This window comes from Eucyclogobius newberryi, unplaced genomic scaffold, assembly GCF_026437365.1.
Source record: "Eucyclogobius newberryi isolate DKJ021-1_F unplaced genomic scaffold, fEucNew1.0.hap1 SCAF_2, whole genome shotgun sequence".
Taxonomy (NCBI): Eukaryota; Metazoa; Chordata; class Actinopteri; order Gobiiformes; family Gobiidae; genus Eucyclogobius; species Eucyclogobius newberryi.
This window is the reverse complement of record NW_027315834.1, coordinates 22,026,862-22,051,055: the sequence shown is the minus strand read 5'-3', so window position 1 is coordinate 22,051,055 and position 24,194 is coordinate 22,026,862. Positions and strand designations below refer to the sequence as shown.

Below are 24,194 nucleotides of genomic sequence, written 5' to 3'. Positions count from 1 at the left end.
TCCCCAGATGAAAAGGCAATGGAAGAAAGAAGATGAAGAAAAGGAGTTCTTTCACGGCTGGAGAACGTTTAGAGAGGAAGTTGAGCCCAAGAGTTGTTTAACTTGTGATTCAGAAATTGTTATAAATGTCTGAGAGTTTCCTAATGTTTATTGCAGGCGGGAGACGATCCACTCTGTGAAGGACTAATACATCAGACAGAAGTTGAGCTTGTGCGCGGCAAGGACAGACTGGAAAAATCTAACAGGAAATCTATGCTTGAACCACAGTCTGCAAACTGGTGAGAGAGATGGTGCAGAGTATAATCACTTATACTACTTTGACTTATGTCATTTCAGTGCTTTGGGCTGTATTTAGTTTAAATCAGACAAGGTGCATCAAGAGAAGCACTTGACTTTACTAATTAGGGGAAAAAAAGAGAATTTGACAAATTTGTACAAAACATTTATTAGAAGGAGAAACAAACGGTTTGGGGTGGATGGTTTATCTGAAGCTAATGAAGCCATCTTCAACTGGGGGAAACGTGTAGTGGACATAGATTGACTTGAATAGCTCGGGACTCACACGTGAAATGGCAACAACACAGAAATGTTACAAAAAACAATCAAGTGCCACAGAGTAAAAGAAACATGTGCTATAACGCTGACTCACTGAATTTCTTCCACTACACCAGGACAGATCAAGAGCATTTCATAGTATAGTGCAATGGACATCAATGAGCTACAGAGAACTGTCAGTGAGGTTGAAGTTTGGACATCTCTGAAAATGGATGCAGGCTGCATTTTCATTGTCTGTCAATAGATGGCAGTGCCAGCACTGTTGCATCATTCCAACATTAATATATATTTTAAACTCTTTTAAACTCTGTGCATTACTGCAGAACAATGGGCACAACAAAGGTACAAAAAAACAAAGTAATTGGCAGACACTCTGGCAGGTGCATCTGTTGTTCTCAATAACTTCATCAGTCACTAAATAAATTCTGGCTTGTTAATAGCATTGTTTCATATATACAAATACACTTTCAAAGATGTACACAAATGTTGGGGCAATATGCTTTAGCTTTGTTTATCCAGAAAAAATGTTTCCTTCATCTTAGTCTATTCTAACCAAGACAAAATGATCAGTACCTGCATCATACTTGGTCAGTCGGATTGCTACACATTTTTGAAATTATATATTGTTCACTGTTATGCTGTGTAACAACTCTATGTATTTAATTATTACCATCTTGCAACAAAATGAAGCATGTAATATTACACAACATGAATAAACTGCACATTTTAACCACACATCTGAGCTCAGTCAATTTAGCCTCGAACTAAACAACACAAAGGTTACTTTTTGGTGTTGTTCAGGGTTGATAGGTTGGCAATGTTATAAATAATGTTCATTATTATTCACTGAATAAATATTTGAATAAATACATTGACCTTTGAACTCCGGATCACATATCATTATAACAGAAGTTATCAGGAGAAGGACACAGCTTGAAAAATCCTTCTCATAGGGCTTCATGTGAATAAGGGAAAGAAAATTGTCTTTACTTTAAAAAGATTCATTAAGCTCATTTTAAATGTAACGCTGCCATTACACTTACACGGATTTGCCACCATTTTCATGAAGTAGAAACACTACTAACATACAAAAAATATGGTCTGACTGTAGTTGACATCCTACATGTGCCAGAGGTCAGTGCATCGAAAAGGCACCGTATTCGTGACTAAATAATGCCACTCCTACAAACCAGTGTATATCCTTGTCTCTAGGTCGTGTATCATGTTCTGGAAAGACAACCAGATATTCGACACACGCCCAGAGACGTCTCAACTTTCAGTATTTTCTGGCTACTGTTACTAGTTCAGTACAACCAAAGTTTTAGCTTGAAGATGTGTGAGTATGCTTCATACTCAAAATAACTTTCAAAAAGCACAACCGTCTCTTTGACCCCAATACTTCACTGTCTTGTGGTCCATGCACACTGAGCACTCATCAATATGGCTTCCCCTTTTTTCTTTTAGACACTACTGGCTTTGAAATATATGGCTGTTTTGCCACAGAGAGGTGAGCCTGTTCTTCAGACACACTATCACATTCGGATGGCGTCTGTGTGCTTTCAGATTGACTTGTACATTTGAGTCTTTTTCACGGTGTGTCTGCGTGCTTGTAGTAGCCCCTCCTGAGTGCGGCCGATGCAATGTTTTCAGCCGATCGCCGCTGGTCCATGCTGAGCAAAGCGTCAAGCAAGTCATTGATGTCGGCCTTGAGTCCCTGCCTCTGCATCCAGTTCTTGAGCAGTTCATAGACTTTGTCCCCAGGGGGCCCATTCTCAGCGATGCGAATGTGGTTGTCGCTGACACCAATCCTCCTAAAAAACTTGTTGTGAATCCGCACGTCCAAGTATTCGTCAAACAAATCAAAGCTCTTCTTGAGGGATTTGTCCGACCCTGCAACAACAGACAATGGACTGTTATGCACTGCAATTGACACACGCTAATACAGTGCATACTTTTCTAGTTATACGACATTTTGCCAAAGCCACATTCTCAAAAATAATTAAATACAGGAAACACTATCTTTCTATCTTGTTACCATGTAAAACATTTCAGAACAATTGACTAAGGGGAATGTACAGATAAAATTGTATTGGGAGTATTGAAATAACTTTGTTAAGCCATGTGGTCTCTATTTTAGCATGAAGCACAACAAAAAGCAAAAAGGGAGCATGTTCCAGTCGCCTGAGGGCTTGGACATGGCCTGACTGTCATGAGATTAACAATCTATCAAGCGGTTAATTTGAGATCTGCAGTAGAGATTGTTTGAACTGCTGTACTAAGTTGAACCTTAGTAAACTACTTTTTCTCAGTATACATTGGTTTTGGACTTAAACACGGACTTAGACAGGCAGCTTGACTAAGTGCCTACTTCATTGTGGTGAATTGTTTTATCACTATAAATAATATGAACATACCTTGGAGAGGCACAAGTCGATGGCCAAGAGGATTGTCCTGTAAAAATGAAACGAGAATTAAAAATGTGTTGACTGTCTTAGAATAAACACAGAAACACATTACAAAATGATCTAACATAAACTTTATCTGAGACTATTAAAAGCAAGCAAACCCTGTACAAGTCTAGACAACACAAATAAAGAACTCAAAACAGGACTAAACCAAGTCCAAGTCCAAAAATAAACTTCAAATCTATGACCCAAGTAACATAAAACTTGTTCCAAAATAAAACAATAAGCATATAAGTAAAAAAAAAAAAAAAAAAAAAAAAAAACGCAGAAGAACACTTTGAGACCTGTGATTAACATGACTCCAGTTAAAAATAGTTCATGAGTCAACTGCTATTGCTCTTACGATGGCAGCAGGTGTGAGTCTTGGGGGAGTGGGGCTCTGATGTGGTGAGTTCCCAGATGAAGCTCCTGTGGGCAGGCCTGGCAGGCTGGTCTGAGATGAGCTGGTGGTATTGGGCAAACTGTCCCCGAGTCCACGGTCCTCGTCCTCCAGGGGCGGGGAGGCTTTGGTCAGCTCAGACTGAGTCTCCTGCAGCAGCGGTCGAGACTCTGGACGGGGCTCCTCTCCCTCCAGACCTGCATTCTGGTTGTTTTGTCTCTCCTCCGCCGTGTCCCCACTCTCATCCTGATCACAGTGAGAAGCAGATTCAAACAGATTCTAATACCACAGAAAGAAAAGCAAACAACATAAGCTAGGTTTGACATAAAACAGGAAAAAACACTCACAATTGGAATCTTTACTATCTCACTGGATTCACAGTGACTTCCAGAACCTATTAACAGAAGAGACATTCATTAAGTGTTGCCTAATATATAACACAAAATGTAACGCATCAAGACTTACATGGGTTTTCACAAGACTGCTGTTTAATCAGAAACCACCAAAGAGCAGCTCCAAAGATAGCAATGATGACAATGATCACAAGGATGACAAAAATGGGAATAACTGCAAAACAAACATTGCTGTTTAGGTCTACAACACATGCAATGTCACTAATAAAAAGACAATAATTGACAGAAGACAGATTTACCAATAGACGATGGAGAGGTGGTGGTGGGGACGGGGGCAGACGGGGATTTCGAAGTGGGAAATGGGTTCCGTTTTTGGCACACTGTGTTGGAGAAGGGAGTACACTTTTTCACCTCCTCTTCTCCTGGTTTGCATCTACAAACACAACCAACGTGTTATTTAAAGGAGGAGCATAATGGAAAAGGGCTTGATTAAAGGCACTCACTTGGCACAGCGTTTGCAGACCTCACAGGCCTGGTCTGGGACACAGAAGGTGCCTGGTCTACACTGGCATCTGGTGTCAGTTGTGGTGGTACAAGAGGCAGTTTCAATCTCATCTGTGGCAAGACAAGAAATAAAAGGTTCAATAAACAAAAACAAAAGATGACTAGGACTGGAAAAAGACACTGACATGAGTTTAAATTTACAGACACAGTTAGCTAGGCTTGACTTTGAAAAAACTATACCAAAAGCCCTTTTCATCAAGAAGTCTTTTAACGGACCCACTTCCAATTAGGAGATGCCAGGACGGGCTTTATCTGTACTGTTGTAATGAGTGTAATCATTTTCATACTAAAGTTGTAATTTATCTTTTTAAGCTTTTTGTTGGTCATACTTAATGGCATGTTATAATAACTCGGCCTCGACATTTCCCCGTAGTGGGACGTTATAGTGTGTTTCATAGCTCGACCAAAAACAGCCTTACATAATAATAAACATAAGCTAATATAATTACAAAAAGCCCTGGGTTATTAATTGTAACCTAATTTGGTTTATTGCTTAGTTTAATAGTTACTGTTATGGCCCGAAGCACACCAGTGTCATGGGCAATTTTAGACAACACTGTTTCCATTTACAAGACATTATGCACTTATTAACTGAGAAACGATGTAAAACAAAACTGTTATAATTTTATTACAAAGATTCTATTTATTCCTTTCCTTAGTATGAACCATAAAACTAGGCTACAAAGACTTATTTTAGCTTTTATTTTGACGGTGCCAATCTACTACAGTATGTTTTAAAGAGGGTCTGAACACTTTGTTATACATTTTGATTATTAAATGTGAATCATTGTCAAGTTATCCTCCTCTAGAGAATATACTACACTATATTCTTGTCTGTCCTTGGCTGTTGCTGCACATTTGATGAAACACTCTCATTCATTCCTTACATATCAGATCCATGAGCTTAGCCTGCGCAGTGGCGCGCTGACCTTGACCTTTACAAACCAAATCTATTTGTGCCAAGAACTGCCAAATGGAATTCTATAATGACATTTCTCACATATCCATTGTCTGATGATAGAAGTTTGGGAAAATTACTTAACAACCACTTGAAGATTCCATGAACCTTTGAAACTGTATGAGAAAGAGTGAGATTTGTTTTCAGATTTGTTTTGTTACATAACTAGACACAGAAAATACAAAACATCAGGGAACAGTCAGGCAGATGTCTTTAAAAATACACTGAAATTTGTTTTTGAGTTGAAGCACTAGGGTTCAATCGCCTTAGGCACAAAGTGCTTGTTTACAAAAAGCTTAAGCAGTCACACTCAAATTCAAGTTGATATGTAAATCTCTGAACTTTGTCTAAACTCTCTAATCTCAGTATCCTGTCTATTTGAATAATTCATGCAGCATATGAAAAGCACTGCAGCTAGGAACAGAAGGCACATATTATATTTCCTGTTTGTGTACAAGAAAATACTAGACATGAAATTATTAAAATGGCCAATTTTGTAGCAAAAGTGCAGTTCTTAAGGGATGAATAACAGTTAAGAAGACGTCAAAAAGTCAGAACTAGTACACAAAGATCTTTTTTTAAAACACTAAAGACAGGGCTCCAAAACACATCCTATGTAACACTAGTCTCTTTTCTGTGGCTCCAGCCTTTCACCGGGGCACAAAGACGCCCCAGTGTGGGAGACAATGGGACACCGCCACACCCTGTGCACCCAGGTAAGACAGACACACTAGCAACTCTACAGGGACAGCCAACATGCTCGTGCAGCGCACTGCGAACAAAACAACAAAGACACTCCCTGCTACTCCATGTAACATCATAAGATCACATTTTCATGAGTGGGTCCAGCGAGGCGGGGACACACACAAAAAGGTATTGACTTTCCCAAACAATATAGTATCTTTGGCAAACTGGTTTGAGGACCAACTTCATTGATCCATTTTAATAGCGCTGGACTGAATTAAAGGACAACTCAGTTAGAGATTTTATTGAATTTGGCTCCGATATAAACCTGCTATGTACAATTTGTGATGCCTCAATAAATGAATCAATGTCTTATTGTGGTGATTGTATCTTTGTTAACTCTCACAGTAAGTGAGTTAGTTTAGTTAGTTTTTATTCAGCTTTCCATGCCAAATGAGTTCTGAAACAAATTAAAACAAAGGTCCAAGTTCTGAGGAGGCCTAAAAAAATCATTCTGAATCTGAAAAATATCACAGCAGACAATGATGCCCATGTTAAAATAGCTCGAGGAAACACGTCAGCAGTAAATTAGTATCCATAGTTATTGATAGAAGTTACTTAGTTGACCCTCTACAACTCAAATACCTGCTAGTTCAAAGAAAATATATACATGATAAATACTGAGCCCCAACTGTTATTTATTGAACGATAAGTCAATATAGTAATTACTGTGGCAGGCCTCGTTCTGAATCAAATCAAATAATAGTTGACAGCGATTTACACTTCCAGAGCGTTTGAGAGCGGCACCAAGAGCTGAGCCATCGTTAGCTGAGCCATCGTTAGCTGAGCCATCGTTAGCTGAGCCATCTTTAGCTCATTTAAAACATTTAGCGTTTATAGTTTGTCAAGTAACAATTCCAGTATACTGCACACTGTTTGGTCACACTGTATTGTCGTATTATTTAAATTATCGTAAAATCTTCCCAAAACACTTGTATGCAATCGGGGTGCAGCAGGAACATCTGGGCCCAGTGCACAAACCGTGTTGGAGGAACCGCACATCATCAATCATGAATTCACATTACAGTCTATGGGAGGACCCCTTTCCCATTGGGCCCAGGGTAAACAAGTATCCTTCATCCCGCCCCCGCAGTCCGAAGCCCCGGCGGTATTAATTTAGCTTGATAAAGGGCCGTGGTGTACCTGAGCGACAATGAGTGCAGGGCAAACAGCGGTTCATCCCGTTGGAGTGCTCCGTGTAGGTCTGTCCGTGTTCACAGGAGAGACACGTGCCCTGCTCCTGGTCTCGCTCACAGGCCTTCTGCACAAACATGCCTGAAAAACAGATGCAAGGGTGAGGGTGATGCAGTAAAAATGCAGGAATAAAGGTGTTGAACATGTTGATGAAGCGGCAATATGCACAAAATAAGGCGCAGCGTTGCTCTTGGAAACAACATGCTTTTTTATTTTTGTTGACAAGAGTTTAGCCTTTGAATTAGATTTACCAATTGACTAAATTATGTGCATTCTGCTGATCATTTATATTTCTTTGATTTCATTACAGTGTTGACACAAACTGTTCTAACTGCAATGTCATTTTGTGTCAGTTGTGGTGTTTGCTTTTGTTTGTTTTTCCCCCAAAATTGTAACATTGATTTGCAGGTTTCTTGGAAAAACAACTCTTCTGACTACTCCGTATCCATGACAGTAAATTGATTTAACATGCCAGAGGTGAGTCAAGAAGACGAGCTATGTTTTCGTCCACGGCCAAGTCACATACTCCTGTAGCACCGTATTTGTAATTTTAGTTGAAGCAGACGACCCATTCAGCGCTCTGAAATTGGACCTCTGTCACTGGTTTAGGGTTATGCTTTCAAACAGCTTGAACCCGCTGTAAATAAAACCCCTTGATTTCTTCGTGTTTGCAGAACCCAGAGCAGAATGTGAAAAATCCAACTGACGGCGAACAGGCATTTGGTTGAACTCGAGAGTAAAAGGTCGCTACTGTTCTCAATGTTAAGTTCAGCCATGATAGAGTAAAAGTAATTCAACATGCTTTAGGCAATGTAGTATTTGCTTGAATAAAATTCCAGCATTGTCATTCAGTTACTTTACAGAATGACAGGGTTTTTTATCTTTATTGTGGCCTACTTATTACGCATTGGGACCTGGTCTTCTATGAGATTAGAATTTTATTTATGGATATTGTTAAACTGTATTCTATTTTATTTTATTTAACATCCCATTTGGTTGAAGGCTACTGAGGCTGTCCAGTATTAAGCTCACCAGCGTGGCAGTTGAGGCAGCACAGTCCCAGGTGAAGATACTGCTCATTTTCCACACATGTCCGGTGCCTCGTCAGGGTTAGGTTTCTGAAGTCCTCACCGGACCATTGAGCGACTGGGGCCATCTCTGCTGCAGAACCCTCAAACAGCAACGCCACCAGCACCTGGATGAAAGGGAACACATTTGCAAGGTTCAGTATTAATGGCACAGAGTCTCTCATTAGATGGACAGTAAGAGGAAAAGTCTCTCTTCATAAGAAACCGTGTGTGAGCAATCGCTGGCTTAATTTGAACCATCTGATCTGAAAAGTTAGAGAAGCTATCCAGCCAGCTATAGTATGTACTATGTGTTTTGGATGTAAAGTTATGCATCAACAAATACCTCTATGCAGCAGGACAAGATTAATCTTGTGTTTGCTTCATTGTGTAAAGCTTCAACACCTGATCAATTAAGCAGCATGGTGGCATATCAAATGTGATTCCAGCGCTCGATTTATCCGACAGATAATAAAAGGCTTGTGTAGGTGGGGTACAGAGAACAATACGGCTGAACACTTTAGTGTGGCCCCCAGGCGCTGGTGTTTATTCACATGCTATTCACCATGTCAATGTGAGAAGGCCCTATTCACTGGCAAACAACACACTTTAGTGGCTCTACTTCAAATGACCCACATTCTTAAACTCCACAGCTTTGAATGCAACGACATGCGACACCACCACGGAGCGCCCTCGTACGCAACGCGACACCTTCGTGGTAGAAGAGAGGCCTACATTTGGAGGTTTTGTCTCTGGTGCACCCGCCCCCTCTCCACTAAAGCAGTAGATAATGAGACAGGTTGAGAGGACGAAAGGGAAGGGTTTTAAAAGTGAGAAACTGAAGACAGGGCGATGAAGGTGGGGATGATCTACAGGGAATTACTGGTCAAAAAAACAAAGTGTGGGAGAATTAGAAGAAGAATGAACACAGAATAAGGGACAGTCTTTAACCCAGGCTGCTTTTGACGCTGCGTTGGGCTGTCTGGAGGACCGCCATGCCTTGTTGTTCAAAAGAACTTTCCCCTCTGCCTTTTCCTTTCTTCCTCTTGCACTGCTCACGTCAGACTTTCCAAAGACGCTGAGAAGCAGGCAGACGGCAGCTAGTGCAGTCACAATCACACCATTTATATCTATCCAAACATTCTGGGGAGGCAGGGAGAAGCAAGCAGAAAGTGAGGGGGGCTAACAGCTTGTTTGACACAGACTTAGACTTGAATACTTCATGTGTATAACTACAGGCCAGGAATACTGGGCCATAGAAATGGCACTAAGGAGAAGGCCGTGTGAAAAGAATTCCTAAAAAAATACTATGAAAAATGCATAAAAATAAAAAAGTGAATTCCTTTTATTTATTTTTTGATTACTAATTATCTACTGTTTCAGGTGTCTAAAGAAAGTGCCAACGCATAGAAAGCACACAGTGACATAATTTCCTGTCTTTGTTTAAGTCAGGATTTGTGATTCAAAACAGTGTCAGGTGCAGCTGCTCTGGGGCCTCTTGAGCGGACACTCAATCCAACACGTTTCAGAACATGTGCAGTTGTGTTTCTCAATGCTCAATCAAAGACAAAATCAATATAATAATGTACAATGTTCAATATTGTCTAAATATTGTCTTGATTGTTTGTGAAAATGTGAGAATATGAATGTTTTAGACTAAGATTGAGAGCTTATTATAAAATCTCTCTGGTCCTCAGCTCACACCTGTCCACTCATTCTGGCAGACACACCTCAGGGATTACAGACTCCGCCCACAGTGACCCACCAAGCTCTTGTTTAACTCGAGGCTGTGTCCACAACAAAGGACTCTGAAGTCAAAGAGACCTGCAGGGACGAGAGTCTCCTTTGTTCCAGAGTAATACTTATACTCATTTCTATTCAAATAAGCATGTTTGTTTAACATCAACAGCCCAACAACTTTCTAATGTAAATTTACAACATGAGATGTCCAGACCAAAATCCTAGTGCTGTTAAAGTGTCTAAAGACCATGGGCAGCCACAATGTGGTGAGATTTTACCTCCAGAAGCATTTGAGGAAAAACAGAGTGACCATAACCTCAGTGCACAGAGCCCTCTAAAGCCACATGTCCTGGAAACACGCCAGCACAAATCCAGAACTTTTCCCAGTCTCCGTTGTACAATGAGAGTTTAGCAACAAATTATTAGCCTAAACAATGTGCTTTTGTCCTTCTTAACTGAGTATTAGAGTGAAGCTGTTTTCTTGTGTGGATGCTAGTTAAACTAATAAAAGTTACAATAGAATAACCAGGGACTTTCTCTTTATTTGACAACAGTAGCACCACTCCACTTCCTCCAAAGATCTTGGGTTCTTCCCAAGTGCCTTGGCACAATCCCTCCACATGCCATGTACACTAAGAATGCATTTATGCATTTAGGACTAAATCACAGGACATCCTCTCAGTTGACCTGGTTATCAATGGGCCATTTAGACGACTGTGATCACTTTAAATGCTTAAGACTAATTACAGTGCACAGAAACACATAAGTTAAGTGCAGGGCACACACAAATAATGCAGGGGAGATTCATATTGAACAATAACAGATCATTTCAATATAGCTGACCAACAAGCAATGGCATGATGCATTTTGTAAATAAAAAAATCCAAAATAAGGCTTATTTAAATTATATTTGAAAAATACATACAGTTAACTACAACAAAGGCTTGTTCAAATCAATAAAATATCTCTGTATAAGCTAACTAAATGATTGATATTTTATTGAACCCACTGCAAATAGGAAACATAAAAGAAGTATAATCAAATGAGGTCGAGCCTAAATAGCTGCAGCCAGGCTTAATAACTTTATTTCCATGTAATGTTGAGGAATGTCAGCATTTCATCCTGGTGATATTGAGGGAGCGAGCACATGACAGAGGAAGATTAGAACAAACATGTTTACCCACTGCAGCCCCGGTGAAACCCTTCTGAACCTTGCATGTGTACTTGAGTGTAAATGTCCCATGTGTCTCTCTGACATGAACATAGAGTCATATTAATCGTACAACTCAACCACAAGACAGACACTTCCCCGTTACACAAGCATCTGCGCTACAGCTGCCACACTGAGGTCATTTCAAGTACATCTTGGGTTTCTGACAATGTATGAGTCAAGCTTATCGATGTAAAGGTTAAATCAAACATTAAAAAAATCACATTAATTCAATTAATTAAAAATAACATTGATCAGTCTCTGAGCCGATGCTGATTTCTTTTAGGATCCAGAACATGTGATGGACAATAGCTCTGCCAATATTTTGAGGCTAATTTTGATCATTTACCCCAATTTATAGCGAGTGAAATTACAATAAACTCTGCCGGAACTGTCTAAAAAGTTACAATAAAAAATAATTTATAGCAATGACGTTTTAAAATCCACATCACTGTTTCACTACAAACCTATAAGAGAGCAGTATCCCGGTTATATTCAACAAGTAAAAACATGTAATAAAGTACTGTGATCTGTATAACAATCAACAAAAAAGGAATGTTTTATTTCATTTCTTTATTTGTTTTAATTATTGTCACAGGATATCTTATTTACGCTCTGCTGAAAATGTTTGATTAAAGTCTAATTTTAGCACTATTGTGTAGAAACAGTGGGACATTTGAACAGCCTTGTTTACACAGAAGCTTGGTGGTGCAATGCTTTGTAACAATTGAGAGACTACTTCAGAGTGAACACTTAAGACAATGACTTGTATATCAATGTCAAACACTTGCAATTACAGTGTGAAAAGCGCAACCTTGTGACACTAAAAGTTGGTGTGCACACATAGAGGAACATGCGCCGCACACACACAAAACCGCGACGCACAGCTTACATGTGGGAGCGTGTGAAAAGCGCTCGCCCCCTCCTCTCAGGGAGCACAGGAAGCTCAAGACAATACGAGGGCTTCATGCAGGGTTCAGCTCCAAACTGTCCCCCCCTCAGCAGCAGCAGCCTGCCTCAGAGCGGCCCGCTCGACACCCATTTGAGCCACAACATATCCGCTCGCTCGCCCGGATATTTATAACTCAGGGAAGCGGCACACAAATTCTTCTGTTTCCTAGGGAGGTATGCTTCACTGATTAGATGAGTGTGACACTATGTCACAAGCAATACAGTGACATTCAGTGTACTATCCGCCACAAACGACGTGTCTCTTTGACGTCAACATTAGCCACTAAAACATCACTCTTCTTCTCTTTTGATTTAATGTCAGGTGGTTTGCGACATGCACTTTCCCATGTGTTTGTTATGGGACTTTAAAGTGGTCTTTGTGGTTTCTCAGGAGGATATCAGACAGTTAACAGATGCGTCATAGTGCGCTATCAAAGGAGGTGGACTTTGAATGTCACAAGTTCAGATTCTTAAGTCTATTAGTTTGGCCTTTTCAAAGTAAGAGTAAGTAAGAGTAAGTAAGAGTAAGAACAGCTCACAATATCAGGACAAAAAAAACAAGTGGAAATGAATGACTAATAGATTCAACTATGCACAGGAATTCGTTACTTTGCTTCACAGACAATCGCATTAGCTCTATAAAAGCTCCACTTTGTGTCAAAGAGAAAAGGGCCCTGACGAACAGGCAGTTTACAGCTTTCTCTATAAACACTCGGCAGCAAAAATGTAGAATATGTGACTTGGAGAGGATCAACAAGAGCCTAAGTGGCCATCAAAAGCTAGATTCTCGATGGGATTTGAAGCTTTGTAAACACTCATCCATTCTTGTGACAAAGGTTGAGTTTTCTCTAAGATGATTCATATGTTTATTTCTCTGGAAAGCGGCAAGAACACAAAGACAATATCAGTTGGTAAGGTACTGCCTCATAGGGGTGGATGATATGAGAATTCTTCATCTGAAAATGTTCACTAGATCTCCCACCTCTACTGCAGTATAAACTATATTATGACATCTACAGTAATATATGCTCTGAATGTGAGAGTGCAGACACCTGTTGCCACAAAGCCTCCACTGAACAATAAAAAGACTTAAGGCTGCTTAGTGTTTGTAAGATTTGCAGCTGTGACTGTAATTATACATAATATAGACATAAATTCAATATTACACTATTATAATTATATTAGGGTAATATCAAGTCAAGTGCTCTACAACAATGGGCATCCTCTGGTTATTCTCAAGGTCTGATGCAGTGGTTACTAGTTAAAATTGTGCATCTTTACAGGTTTTAGTTCAACAAAAACAATTAGGAATAACCCTAGTTTAGTTACAGTACTGGCTTAGAAATTACAAGGTAGGTTGTGGTTTAACCTGGTAACACTTATAAAGCCAAAACCAAGTGTAGAAAATAAACATTATTGGTGAACTAATGACATAATAATGAGAATATTAAACTACATGTGGGACAATAAAGGAATATCTTATCTTATCTTATCTTAATTTGCAGTCACTCCAATACAATACAATACAATCTTCTATTTGTATGATTGCCAAACTCTTAGCTATACGCTTGTGAGACGCTAAAAAGATTACTTTTTTTCAGTGACTTTAGTAAGACGCACACATCTTAGATTATATTATTTACTTTTCACATAATTTAAGTGAAGCTGTAAAAAAAACAGGTACAATAACTCCTGATGCAGGCTTTTGAAAAACAGAGCTGATGTTTCAGGCCAGCGCTGTTGAAACCAAAGTTTCAAACTCAATTTTAATACAACGGAAAAGGCTCAATAATCACCACCAATTTTGGTCCCACAATGATATTCCAACACACTTTTTTGGACAATATAATGTAATTTTAACACAATAAAATTGTTGTTTTCCTAATATTACCATCTGATAAAGATAAAAGACATTGTAAAACTCTAAAAATATAACATTTTTTGATATTTATGTAATTTTTCTTTGTATTGATACATGTTCAAATAAGTACAGTATCTAAATTCAATACCAGTTTTAGTGTTAGTATCTTGTATCTTTTGAAAACCCTGCTGCAGTCAGATGTCCTCAAAGAACACTCATGTGATTGAGCGATCAGATGACTCGCCGCACGCCAACGCAGTGCTGCAACAACTAACTTGAGCTATTATTCATCAGACAAATCTCATGAGAACTGTAACTTCATAAACAAAGCTGATACTTAATAATAAAGTGCATGGTCCCGAGTCAAATTGGCTCCTAAACATACACCCACCACCACACATATGTCATTAGTGGTCTTTTTCAGTGAAACCCACTTTTGGAAAACTTGTAATGCCAATTTCTTGTGATACAGTTTGTAAATGAGGGTGACACATTGACCACATACATGAGCTTATCTCTGCGCTGAACTAAAGTGATCTGTGAGCTCAGGTATGCATTACACCTGAACAGGTGGCGCTCCCTTTGTGACTCAGCACTCTCTAAACAGGGCAATGCTCCAGCTGACAACACCAGGGGCTCCATGAAATGATGAACTCACACTAAACACAGGGAAATAGTAACAGTTCCACATGTAGTAGCAGGGTATTTAATGTTCTAGATTTTAAAATAGACAAACAAAAATGCCCTTTCAATCTATTTCCCAATGTGTATGATTCAACTGTTTCCCCTTTTTTCATGACGTAATCGATTGAAAGTCTTTCTGAGGGCTGCTTGATTCACACACAATTATTTCAAACTATATACTTTCACCTTATCTGTTATTTTATGCGTAGTGTTTTGTGACACTTTTGTTTTAAAACTGTAGTTAAGAAATGTTTTGCGGGGCAGAACAAGCGCACACATCTGTCTGGAGACTAAATCATTTAAAATAAGATTAATTAACAGTACAGTACTACCCTGAAGCAGCTCACTGACAGAAGCGTTGTACACAGCTCCTGACGACCTGCTGTCCTATCTTTCTGTTGCACGAGGTTGCATCAGACAGATGCCGCAGACACAGAGTCCCACAAAGTTCACATGGTCTCTGTGCAGAATCCAAGGCAGTGCAACACTCATGAGTTTGTTTGCAGACCACTACTCTCTATCCCCAGTGACATACTTAGGACTGAGCCCGTCCCCACTGTTCGTCCTGCCCTCAGCCTTGTCCAGTGGGACCGAAGAGGATATTTCCTGTGTGAACCAACACCCAAACATACAGTAAGCAACAACAGATTACAATCTAGTGTACATTTGTGCAGCCATGATAAACCTCCGAGACTGCCTGATGCCACTAATATCGGCCAATCTGTGTACACTAGACAGGAAGTTTACTGGACAGCCAGGCACGTACACTCCAGCAATTTCAGGGGGTGAATGTGTACAAGGAGGGTGGGTTTGTTGGAGGGACAAGTTTCCTCACGGCCCTATAGCAACAGGGCCTGCTGGTGAGGCCCCCAGAATGTACTGTGGTTTACAGAAGAGATAAACATTGAGTTGCCACCCGACGAAGCAAATCTGATCTCAGTAATGGAACACTGCAGACTTAAAAAGCCTGTCGGACAATGGCGAAAACAAACAGGAAAGCTCCAGGCACATCAGGAGACGAAGACTGTTTGTGTGAAGATCAAAACAACTGCTTCTCTGTGGAAAAAAAACAACTCAGGAAAGATATAAGTAGCGAAGAATCCTCCATTTTGTTTTGGTAATCACAATATCGGCATCTTATTTATTTTGGAACGCTTTGCGAGATCATTCCGCTGGCTGCACACAAGTTGTCACACACATTTAACACAAGGCGTCAGGATTGGCTGCGGCACCATTGGAAAAAAACAACAGCCACAGAATGAAAAGAAGTCTGAGTATGGAATTAACTTTATTGGTTGAGTTGGGGGGGGGGGGGGGGGGGGGGGGGGATTTGCAGCTTTGCCTGGCTAAGTGGAAGGTGGCAGTAAGCCTTTGCGGGTCAAACTCATGATTAATCATTCAGAACTGGTTGCGGCCAGAAATCTTAATATTGAGCAAAATTGTGCCAGTATTTGGTTTAAAGGACTTAGGCCCGTTGAGTCATCTCACGTCCGCCGTGCCACACAAAAGCCATCCTTTGCTAGAATGTCTGAGCAGCAGCGACCACATGATGTCCAACGCAGATGGTGAATGTAAAGTGGAGTGAGTGATCCAGCACATGCAGCTCATGCTTCTTCTCACACTGAGCGCCAGCTGCTTCACGCCACTTTGTCTGGAGAGGCTTCTGCCGCGCTGAAATAAACACTAACCGTATTCATCATCAATAACAAACACAATGTCGCTTCCTGCGCTCGAGGTCTGGCGGGACAATGGGCCGCTGTTTCATCTTCACTCGGACGCGCACGGGCCTCAGGCTGAGATTGGAGCGTCCCGCGTGCGTCCCGGGACTGAGAGTGATACATGGAAATCAAGCCTGATCTACAGTCCCAAAAAAAAAAACACGAACCTATATGTCAACGCAAATACGTCAAGTTTCTATGTTGACAAGGCCTGCACACGAGCCTATTGCCGTAATAAAATACACGTTTATAAAAGCAGGTTTTATCACGGAGTTGCGTTGCAGAAGTGTCCGGGCGAGCTTTTACGCGAGACGATCCAACGTGACTTTTGGACATGTTAACGTGACTTTTGGACATGTTTAAACGTTTACTTACGACTAGTTTCCCGACCAGCGGACCGAAGTTCATCTTGGGAACTTCGAGATGAAACCCCGGACTTGGACTTTGCGAAACGAACCAATGTTTAGGTCTCCAAAAAGGCAGGCGTTTACATCAAAACAAACGCGCCGGTGTTGTCCAAAAAACGCGAGGTTATCCGTTATCCAGCTTCTTTCGTGTACTTTGGGGTCTTGTGGACACACTTTGGGGGCTTTTTTTCATTGGAAGAGCAGCGCGCACTGAAGTGAAGGCAAGAATTCAGCTCTGAAGTAATACATGCGTCACGCGCCTCAGCAGCCAATCAGAGCGCGGCGTTGGAACTGATACTCCGGCCTCATCACGGCCGCGTGCGCCGCAAACCCGCTCAATTCAGACACTTTTACAACGCTTTGTATTTGCACCTGTTGCTATGGCTCGATGGCGTTATCACTGCTTCACTACATCATAAAACATGCGCGGACCATGACGTGTGCTCAATGTGTAACTGACTAACTAGTGATGGCGGATTAATAAGCAACAGATGAGTCAATAAGTGATCTCTGTCTGTGATGGCGCCGGACAAACAAAATCAATGTCAGTTAGTGCAGTTAACCTATGTCCCTGGCCTACATTAAGACTTAATTATTAGACTATGGCTGTTAACTGTGCCTGTGTGAACTTATTTTGAAATATGTGCCCCCTGTTGAAATAAATTAAATACGTTACACTTGTTAATATTTTTGGCGCCACTTTATAATTACTGCACATAAACAAAGATATCAAATATTAGATAACAGAGAAATATTGTTTTAAGAGTGATTCAGGCTTAATTTAGGAGTAATAGGGTATTCATTACTAGGTTCAAACTAACTATCCATCCATTTTCTGCCGCTTATGGGGGGGGGACTTCCTCCTCCCCAGACACTTCCTCCAACTCCTGCGGGGGAACCCGAGGCGTTCCCAGGCCAGCCGAGAGACATAGTCTCTCCTGCGTGTCCTGGGTCTTCCCCAGGGCCTCTTCCCGGTGGGACATGCCTGAAACACCTCACGAGGGAGGCGCCCAGGAGGCATCCGGAACAGATGCCCGAGCCACCTCAGCTGGCTCCTCTCGACGTGGAGGAGCAGCGGCTCTACTCCGAGCTCCCCCCGTGTGGCCGAGCTCCTCACCTTATCTCTAAGGGAGCGCCCAGCCACACGGCGGAGGAAACTCATTTCGACTGCTTGTATCCGCGATCTTGTTCTTTCTGTCACTACCCAAAGCTCATGACCATAGGTGAGGGTAGGAACGTAGACCGACCGGTAAATAGAGAGCTTTGCCTTTCGGCTCAGCTCCCTCTTCACCACAACAGTCCGATGCAGCGACTGCATCACTGCAGCCGCTGCACTGATCCACCTGTCAATCTCACGCTCCATCCTTCCCTCACTCGTGAACAAGACCCCGAGATACTTGAACTCCTCCACTTGGGGCAAGGACACCCCACCCACCTGAAGAGGGCAAGCCACCTTTTTCCGGTCGAGAACCATGGCCTCGGATTTGGAGGTGTTGATTCTCAACCGGTGACAAAAGGCAGCCCTGGCGGAGTCCAATATGCACTGGGAACAGGTCTGACTTACTGCCGGCAATGCGAACACAGCTCCTGCTCCGGTCATACAGGGACCGGACAGCCCTGAGCAAAGGGCCCCGGACCCCGTACTCCCGGAGCACCCCCCAAAGGACACCCCGAGGGACACGGTTGAAAGCCTTCTCCAGATCCACAAAGCACATGTGGACTGGTTGGGCAAACTCCCATGAACCCTCGAGCACCCGATGGAGGGTATAGAGCTGGTCCAGTGTTCCACGACCGGGACGAACACCACTCTGCTCCTCCTGAATCCCAGGTTCGACTATCGGTCGGATTCTCCTCTCCAGTACCTTGGAATAGACCTTACCCGGGAGGCTGAGGAGTGTGATCCCTCTGGTTGGAACACACCCTCCGGTCCCCCTTCTTGAACAGAGGGACCACCACCCCGGTCTGCCAGTCCAGAGGCACGGCCCCCGACCGCCACGTGATGTTGCAGAGACGTGTCAACCAAGACAGTCCTACAACATTCAGATACTTTAGGTACTCAGGGCGGATCTCATCCACCCCCGGAGCTCTGCCACCGAGGAGTTTGCGAACAACCTCAGTAACTTCAGCTTGGGTGATGGATGAGCCAGCCTCTGAGTCCCCGGTCTCTACTTCCTCTTCGGAAGACGTGACTGAGGGATTAAGGAGATCCTCAAAGTATTCCTTCCACCGTCCGACGACATCCCCAGTCGAGGTCAGCAGGCCTCCACCCGCACCGTAAACGGTGTTGGTGAGGCACTGCTTCCCCCTCCTGAGGCGCCGGACGGTTTGCTAGAATTTCTTTGGTGCCGACCGATAGTCCTCCTCCATGGCCTCCCCGAACTCCTCCCAGGCCCGGGTTTTTACCTCTGCGACAGCACGAGCCGCGGCTCGCTTGGCCTGCCGATACCTGTCGATTACCTCCGGAGACCCACAAGCCAGAGTGGCCTGATAGGCCTCCTTCTTCAGTCTGACGGCATCCCTTACTTCCGGTGTCCACCACCGGGTTCGGGGGTTGTCCCCACGACAGGCACCGGAGACCTTGCGACCACAGCTCCGAGCAGCCGCATCAACAATGGAGGCGGAGAACATGGTCCACTCGGACTCAATGTCCCCAACCTCCCCCGGGACATGGGAGAAGCTCTCCCGGAGGTGCGAGTTGAATACCCTACTGACAGAGGGCTCCACTACACGTTCCCAACAGACCCTCACAATGCGCTTGGGTCTGCCAAGTCTGTCCGGCTTCCTCCTCCGCCAGCGGATCCAACTCACCACCAGGTGGTGATCGGTTGACAACTCTGCCCCTCTCTTCACCCGAGTGACCAAGACACGCGGCCGGAGGTCAGATGACACGATAACAAAGTCGATAATTGACCTCCGGCCTAGGGTGTCCTGGTGCCATGTGCACTGATGAACACCCTTGTGCTTGAACATGGTGTTCGTTATGGACAATCCGTGGCTAGCACAGAAGTCCAATAACTGAACACCGCTCGGGTTCAGATCGGGCAAGCCATTCTTTCCAATCACCCCTCCCCAGGTGTCACTGTCATTGCCCACGTGGGTGTTGAAGTCCCCCAGTAGAACAACAGAGTCCCCGGTCGGTGCACTGTCCAGTACTCCTCCCAAGGACTCCAAGAAGGCCGGGTACTCTGCACTGCTGTTCGGCCCGTAGGCCGCCACAACAGTGAGAGACCTGTCCCCCACCCGAAGGCGGAGGGACACGACCCTCTCGTTCACTGGGGTAAACTCCAACACGTGGCGGCTGAGCTGAGGGGCTATAAGCAAGCCCACACCAGCCCGCCGCCTCTACCCGCGGGCAACACCAGAGAAGTGGAGCGTCCAGCCCCTCTCGAGGAGATGGGTTCCAGAGCCCAAACTGTGCGTGGAGGTGAGGCCGACTATATCTAGTCGGTATCGCTCAACCTCCCGCACAAGCTCAGGCTCTTTCCCCCCCAGCGAGGTGACATTCCATGTCCCCAGAGTTTGTCTGGAGATCTGGTCGCCGAGGCCCCTGCCGTTGACTGCCGCCCAGATCTCTCTGCACCGGCCCCTTATGGATCCTCCTGCAGGTGGTGGGCCCACGGGAGGGCGGCCCCTCGTCGCTCCTTCGGGCTGTGCCCAGCCGGGTCCCGTTCAAACTAACTAGCTTAACCTAATTAAGAATGAAGTCTTGGTTCATGCTTTATTAAAAGTGTGGTTGTTATGAAGTGTTAGCATTTTATATCTTGTTTTGACCTTTTAAAACTATTACTTCACAATACTGCTGCTGCAACCATGGCCTGAATTTGACTCTCTGAAGCAGCTTCAAGCTAAACACTTTTGTTTATGCCACAACTGTAGAGTTTTTGTCCAATTTACTTCATTTGACTTCATTCTTGAGCTATATAGAATGTGAGCTTTATAAAATTGAGAAAATAAGTAATATGCCGTTAAAACAAGCCTGAAGAAGCAGAGAATTATGAGACACAAAAAGTACAGGAAAGGATCAGGCCAAGAAGCATATGCACATAGAAGACATCATACTTTATTTTACTTTGTTGCTCCATAAATACTTCAGGTACAGAAACTGCCCCATAGATTTTTCCTCCTATACTCAGGGGGGAAAAGAGATGTTTAAACTTGCATAGCCTTCACTAATTAAACATCCTCTTAAATAGTTCCTGCAGACAACATCTTTATCTCAAGTGGTTCGGCTGTGCAAATCCTGTGCCGAGCAGGGGAGGAGACATAGGGAAATGTTTGGCCAGCGGCAGGGCTCCATTCCAGGGTCATTTACAAAACAAGCAATCAAAAAACAAACAGGAGCTAAACAAGCAGGATTGGACTTGGCCAAATGTCAGACAGAGCGGCGGTGAATGAGCTGTGATTGGGCAATTACTTACTAGTAACTCACACCACAGTGCTGTAGCCACATGTTTTGGGGTTTAGAGGAACTAAGAAGACAGAAGTAAAGGTCAGCATGAGAGAAGATGAATCGATGACCGGTCTTTAACAAGTGTCAAATAAACAACATCATTTTGGATGCATCCCAGAGGTTCCTGACAAAGTGAAGTGCCGCTTAAGTTAGATCTATCTAGGAAAGAAATTTGTGTCCTCCTCTTGGACACATCCTGTGCTCTTCCTTCTGAGGTCACCAACTACATGCTTAAAAACAGGAAATGTATGATTGAGTTATTTGGAGGCTTATCCTGAGTCTGTATTTATGGCAGCAGGCTTGATTAGTTTACAAAAAAGTAGAAAAAACATCATTATTCTGGACTGGTCAAGTTTACATTTGGTTGTGAAGACAAAGGTTCATTTGCATCTATTTTGCCTTTGTTTATGTATCGTTGTGTGTACTGCAGTTGTATTTTTTATGGATACAGTCGGCAAATGAAAGAACACAAGAAGATCTAACAATGATATTATCCAAAGTGAGTTTAACTGACACTACAGCAGAGTTACTTTTACATGACCAGTAATAGAGAGCCAGTACTTGTTCCATGTCTGATTTGCTGCAGGAAAGGCAGACGAGATAAAAGGAAGAGAAACTCTGTGAGCGCCACTGACTTTATCTTGTGACGCTTCTGGCTATTGTTTCTCGTGTTATAGGAATGAACAGAAATAGTCTGTGTAAATATGCAGTATAATTGATGTTCCTTTGTTTGCTGTCCTTTACATCATTATCTCATCGCACGTTATCTCGTACAGGAACATGTTGTGCATAATTATGCTATTTAAAAGAGAGTTAGTCCTGCATTCCTTATAACCAGTGGTTCCTAAGGGTGTATTCTGTTGGACACTAGGATGGACACTGGGCTAATCCTGCTTAATAACATTGAAATGAGCCATATTGTGAAGAAGAGCTACTATGTTTGGTCTATGTTGTAATTGTTCTCCCTCATTATAAGGTCCCTCTTTGTGGTACGTACTTACATAAAAATAAACTTAATTTTTGTCCACTTGAAAAGGAAAGTGCTTTTATGATTTGTAAAGTAAAAGGAATTGTCTAGTTTGTTGCTGTTAAAGTCCAGCAACAAGTACTTGCATTTAAAGAAGTAAAAAAGTGCCATGGCTTTGATGGATAGTGACATGAAAATGGGATCTTTGGGTTCAGAGTAAACAATGATATATTTTCGCAGACCCCTGAAGATGAAACTGTGGTAAGAAAAACAACAGCAGCAGCAGCAGCAGCAGCAGCAGCAGCAGCAGCAGCAGCAGCAGCAGCAGCAGCAGCAGCAGCAGCAGCAGCAGCAGCAGGGTGATTGCTCCCAAGGTTCACAAGAAGAGGTCAAAAAGAAAATGTGCAAGCGCTCACCCCTGCGCCTCACTGAACTGAGAAACTGGTTCATTTACTGGAGCATATGTTTATCTTCTCTATTTATTTATTTCACAACCAACATGTTTTACCGCTCAATGTGCAGACCCTTTAAAAATCAGATGTTCATATTTTTTAGATTGAAGATTAACTGACACAAAGTCTAAATACTATTGGTATTTATATATTTTTAACAACAAAAAAGTGCTTCCAGATTAGAAATTTGTTAGCTTTCTTTGCTTTTACAAAGAAGGGGAACAAATAATAGTAATTCTAGCTTCAAGATTGGATTTTAGCTTCAAAAATGTGTAATTTATGGTTAAGTATGCAATACATTTTTAGATAAAATGAAAAACTCTGGTGGGTTCAACATTTCTGTAATTTTTTGTCAAGTAAAACCTAAAAAATTCAGACAAAAATACAATCTTGTGTTTGTATAATCTCCTATTAAATGAACAAATAATGTAAAATATCTTTGTGAATGTGTTTAAACCGGGCTCTGATATCACTCACATGTATCCGACTGGTTTTCATTTGACAAAACCACCTTTCATATTTTGTGATATTCTTAATGAATCCCAGTTTCTCCATTGAAATTACATTATGCTCCACTTCACTTTTGCCTCCTTTTCAGAATTTACAATGTTTTTGTCAAACGCTTAGAGAGCCTACATAAGGGTCCCTTTCACTGCAGTGTTTTGACAACTGAAGAGAATGTGATGAAACATTGTCCGTGCACTTTTCTCATGTTGTTGTGGCACCAATGGGAAAAATCACACCGTTTGACAAAAGTTCAATACAAATCATGCGGGAGTTCCTGGCAAAAACTGTGCTGGAAATACATTGTCAAGTGTCTTATTGTCTTTGCGACTTCCTCAACCAAACAGAGATACCCTCCTCCTCTCTCCCACACACGCACACACGCACACGCACACGCGCACGCGCACACACACACGCACACGCACGCACACACACACACACACGCGCACACGCACACGCACACGCACACACACACACACACACACACAAGGTGAAGGGTCACAATCAAAGCCTCGTCCCTGTTTGCGGTTAAGAGGTTAACCTGTAGTTTGCAGCGAGAGCGCCTGATGACTGGTGCTGTCTGGTTGAAGTGGGCTGTACATTAACGTGCAGGGTTACGATAGACAGAGGAATGCTGCTCTTTGTTGCAGCCTCTGTGATGTCATGCGCAGTGCTTTCCCTGGCACCTGGGCAGAGCTCTGCTGTAATGTGGCCTGATTCATCGCCTGACCCGGTGTGTTTCAGGGGGTGTGTAAGAGACAGGCTTCAGTCATCGGAGGAGATTAAGAGCCGGTCAGACTGTGTACACACAGATAACACTGAGGTGATGGGGGAATCTATCGTTTTACTGGCATTCGTATGCTCTGCTCGAGGTATGTGTGCTAAATGAAGCTGTGCTGTCTGGATTATGGGTTACTAAATGTAAAGACATTCATCATCAATAAACAAAAAGACATTCATCAATAAACTGA

General features: G+C 42.6%; 1 protein-coding gene across 1 annotated transcript; it reads right to left on the bottom strand.

Moving 5' to 3' along the window:
• Positions 1 to 420: 420 nt before the first annotated feature.
• On the bottom strand, positions 421 to 17,045 carry LOC140367801 (tumor necrosis factor receptor superfamily member 10B-like). Its single transcript, XM_072454469.1, has 10 exons — positions 16,819 to 17,045; positions 8,245 to 8,407; positions 7,162 to 7,293; positions 4,256 to 4,367; positions 4,052 to 4,185; positions 3,865 to 3,966; positions 3,747 to 3,793; positions 3,364 to 3,645; positions 2,970 to 3,006; positions 421 to 2,445 (listed from the first exon to the last, which is right to left on the bottom strand). Exons 1-10 carry the CDS (start codon positions 16,849 to 16,851, stop codon positions 2,144 to 2,146), a joined length of 1,344 nt encoding a protein of 447 aa, XP_072310570.1. The 5' UTR covers positions 16,852 to 17,045; the 3' UTR covers positions 421 to 2,143.
• Positions 17,046 to 24,194: the final 7,149 nt, after the last annotated feature.

Excerpts from the sequence above, each read along its gene's own strand:
- LOC140367801 (XM_072454469.1), bottom strand. The coding sequence starts at position 16,851 with ATGAACTTCGGTCCGCTGGTCGGGAAACTAGTC. Across the intron at positions 3,007-3,363 it reads GACTCACACCTGCTGCCATC|GACAATCCTCTTGGCCATCG; the intron begins GTAAGAGCAATA and ends TCATTTTTACAG. Across the intron at positions 2,446-2,969 it reads TCGACTTGTGCCTCTCCAAG|GGTCGGACAAATCCCTCAAG; the intron begins GTATGTTCATAT and ends CTGTTGTTGCAG.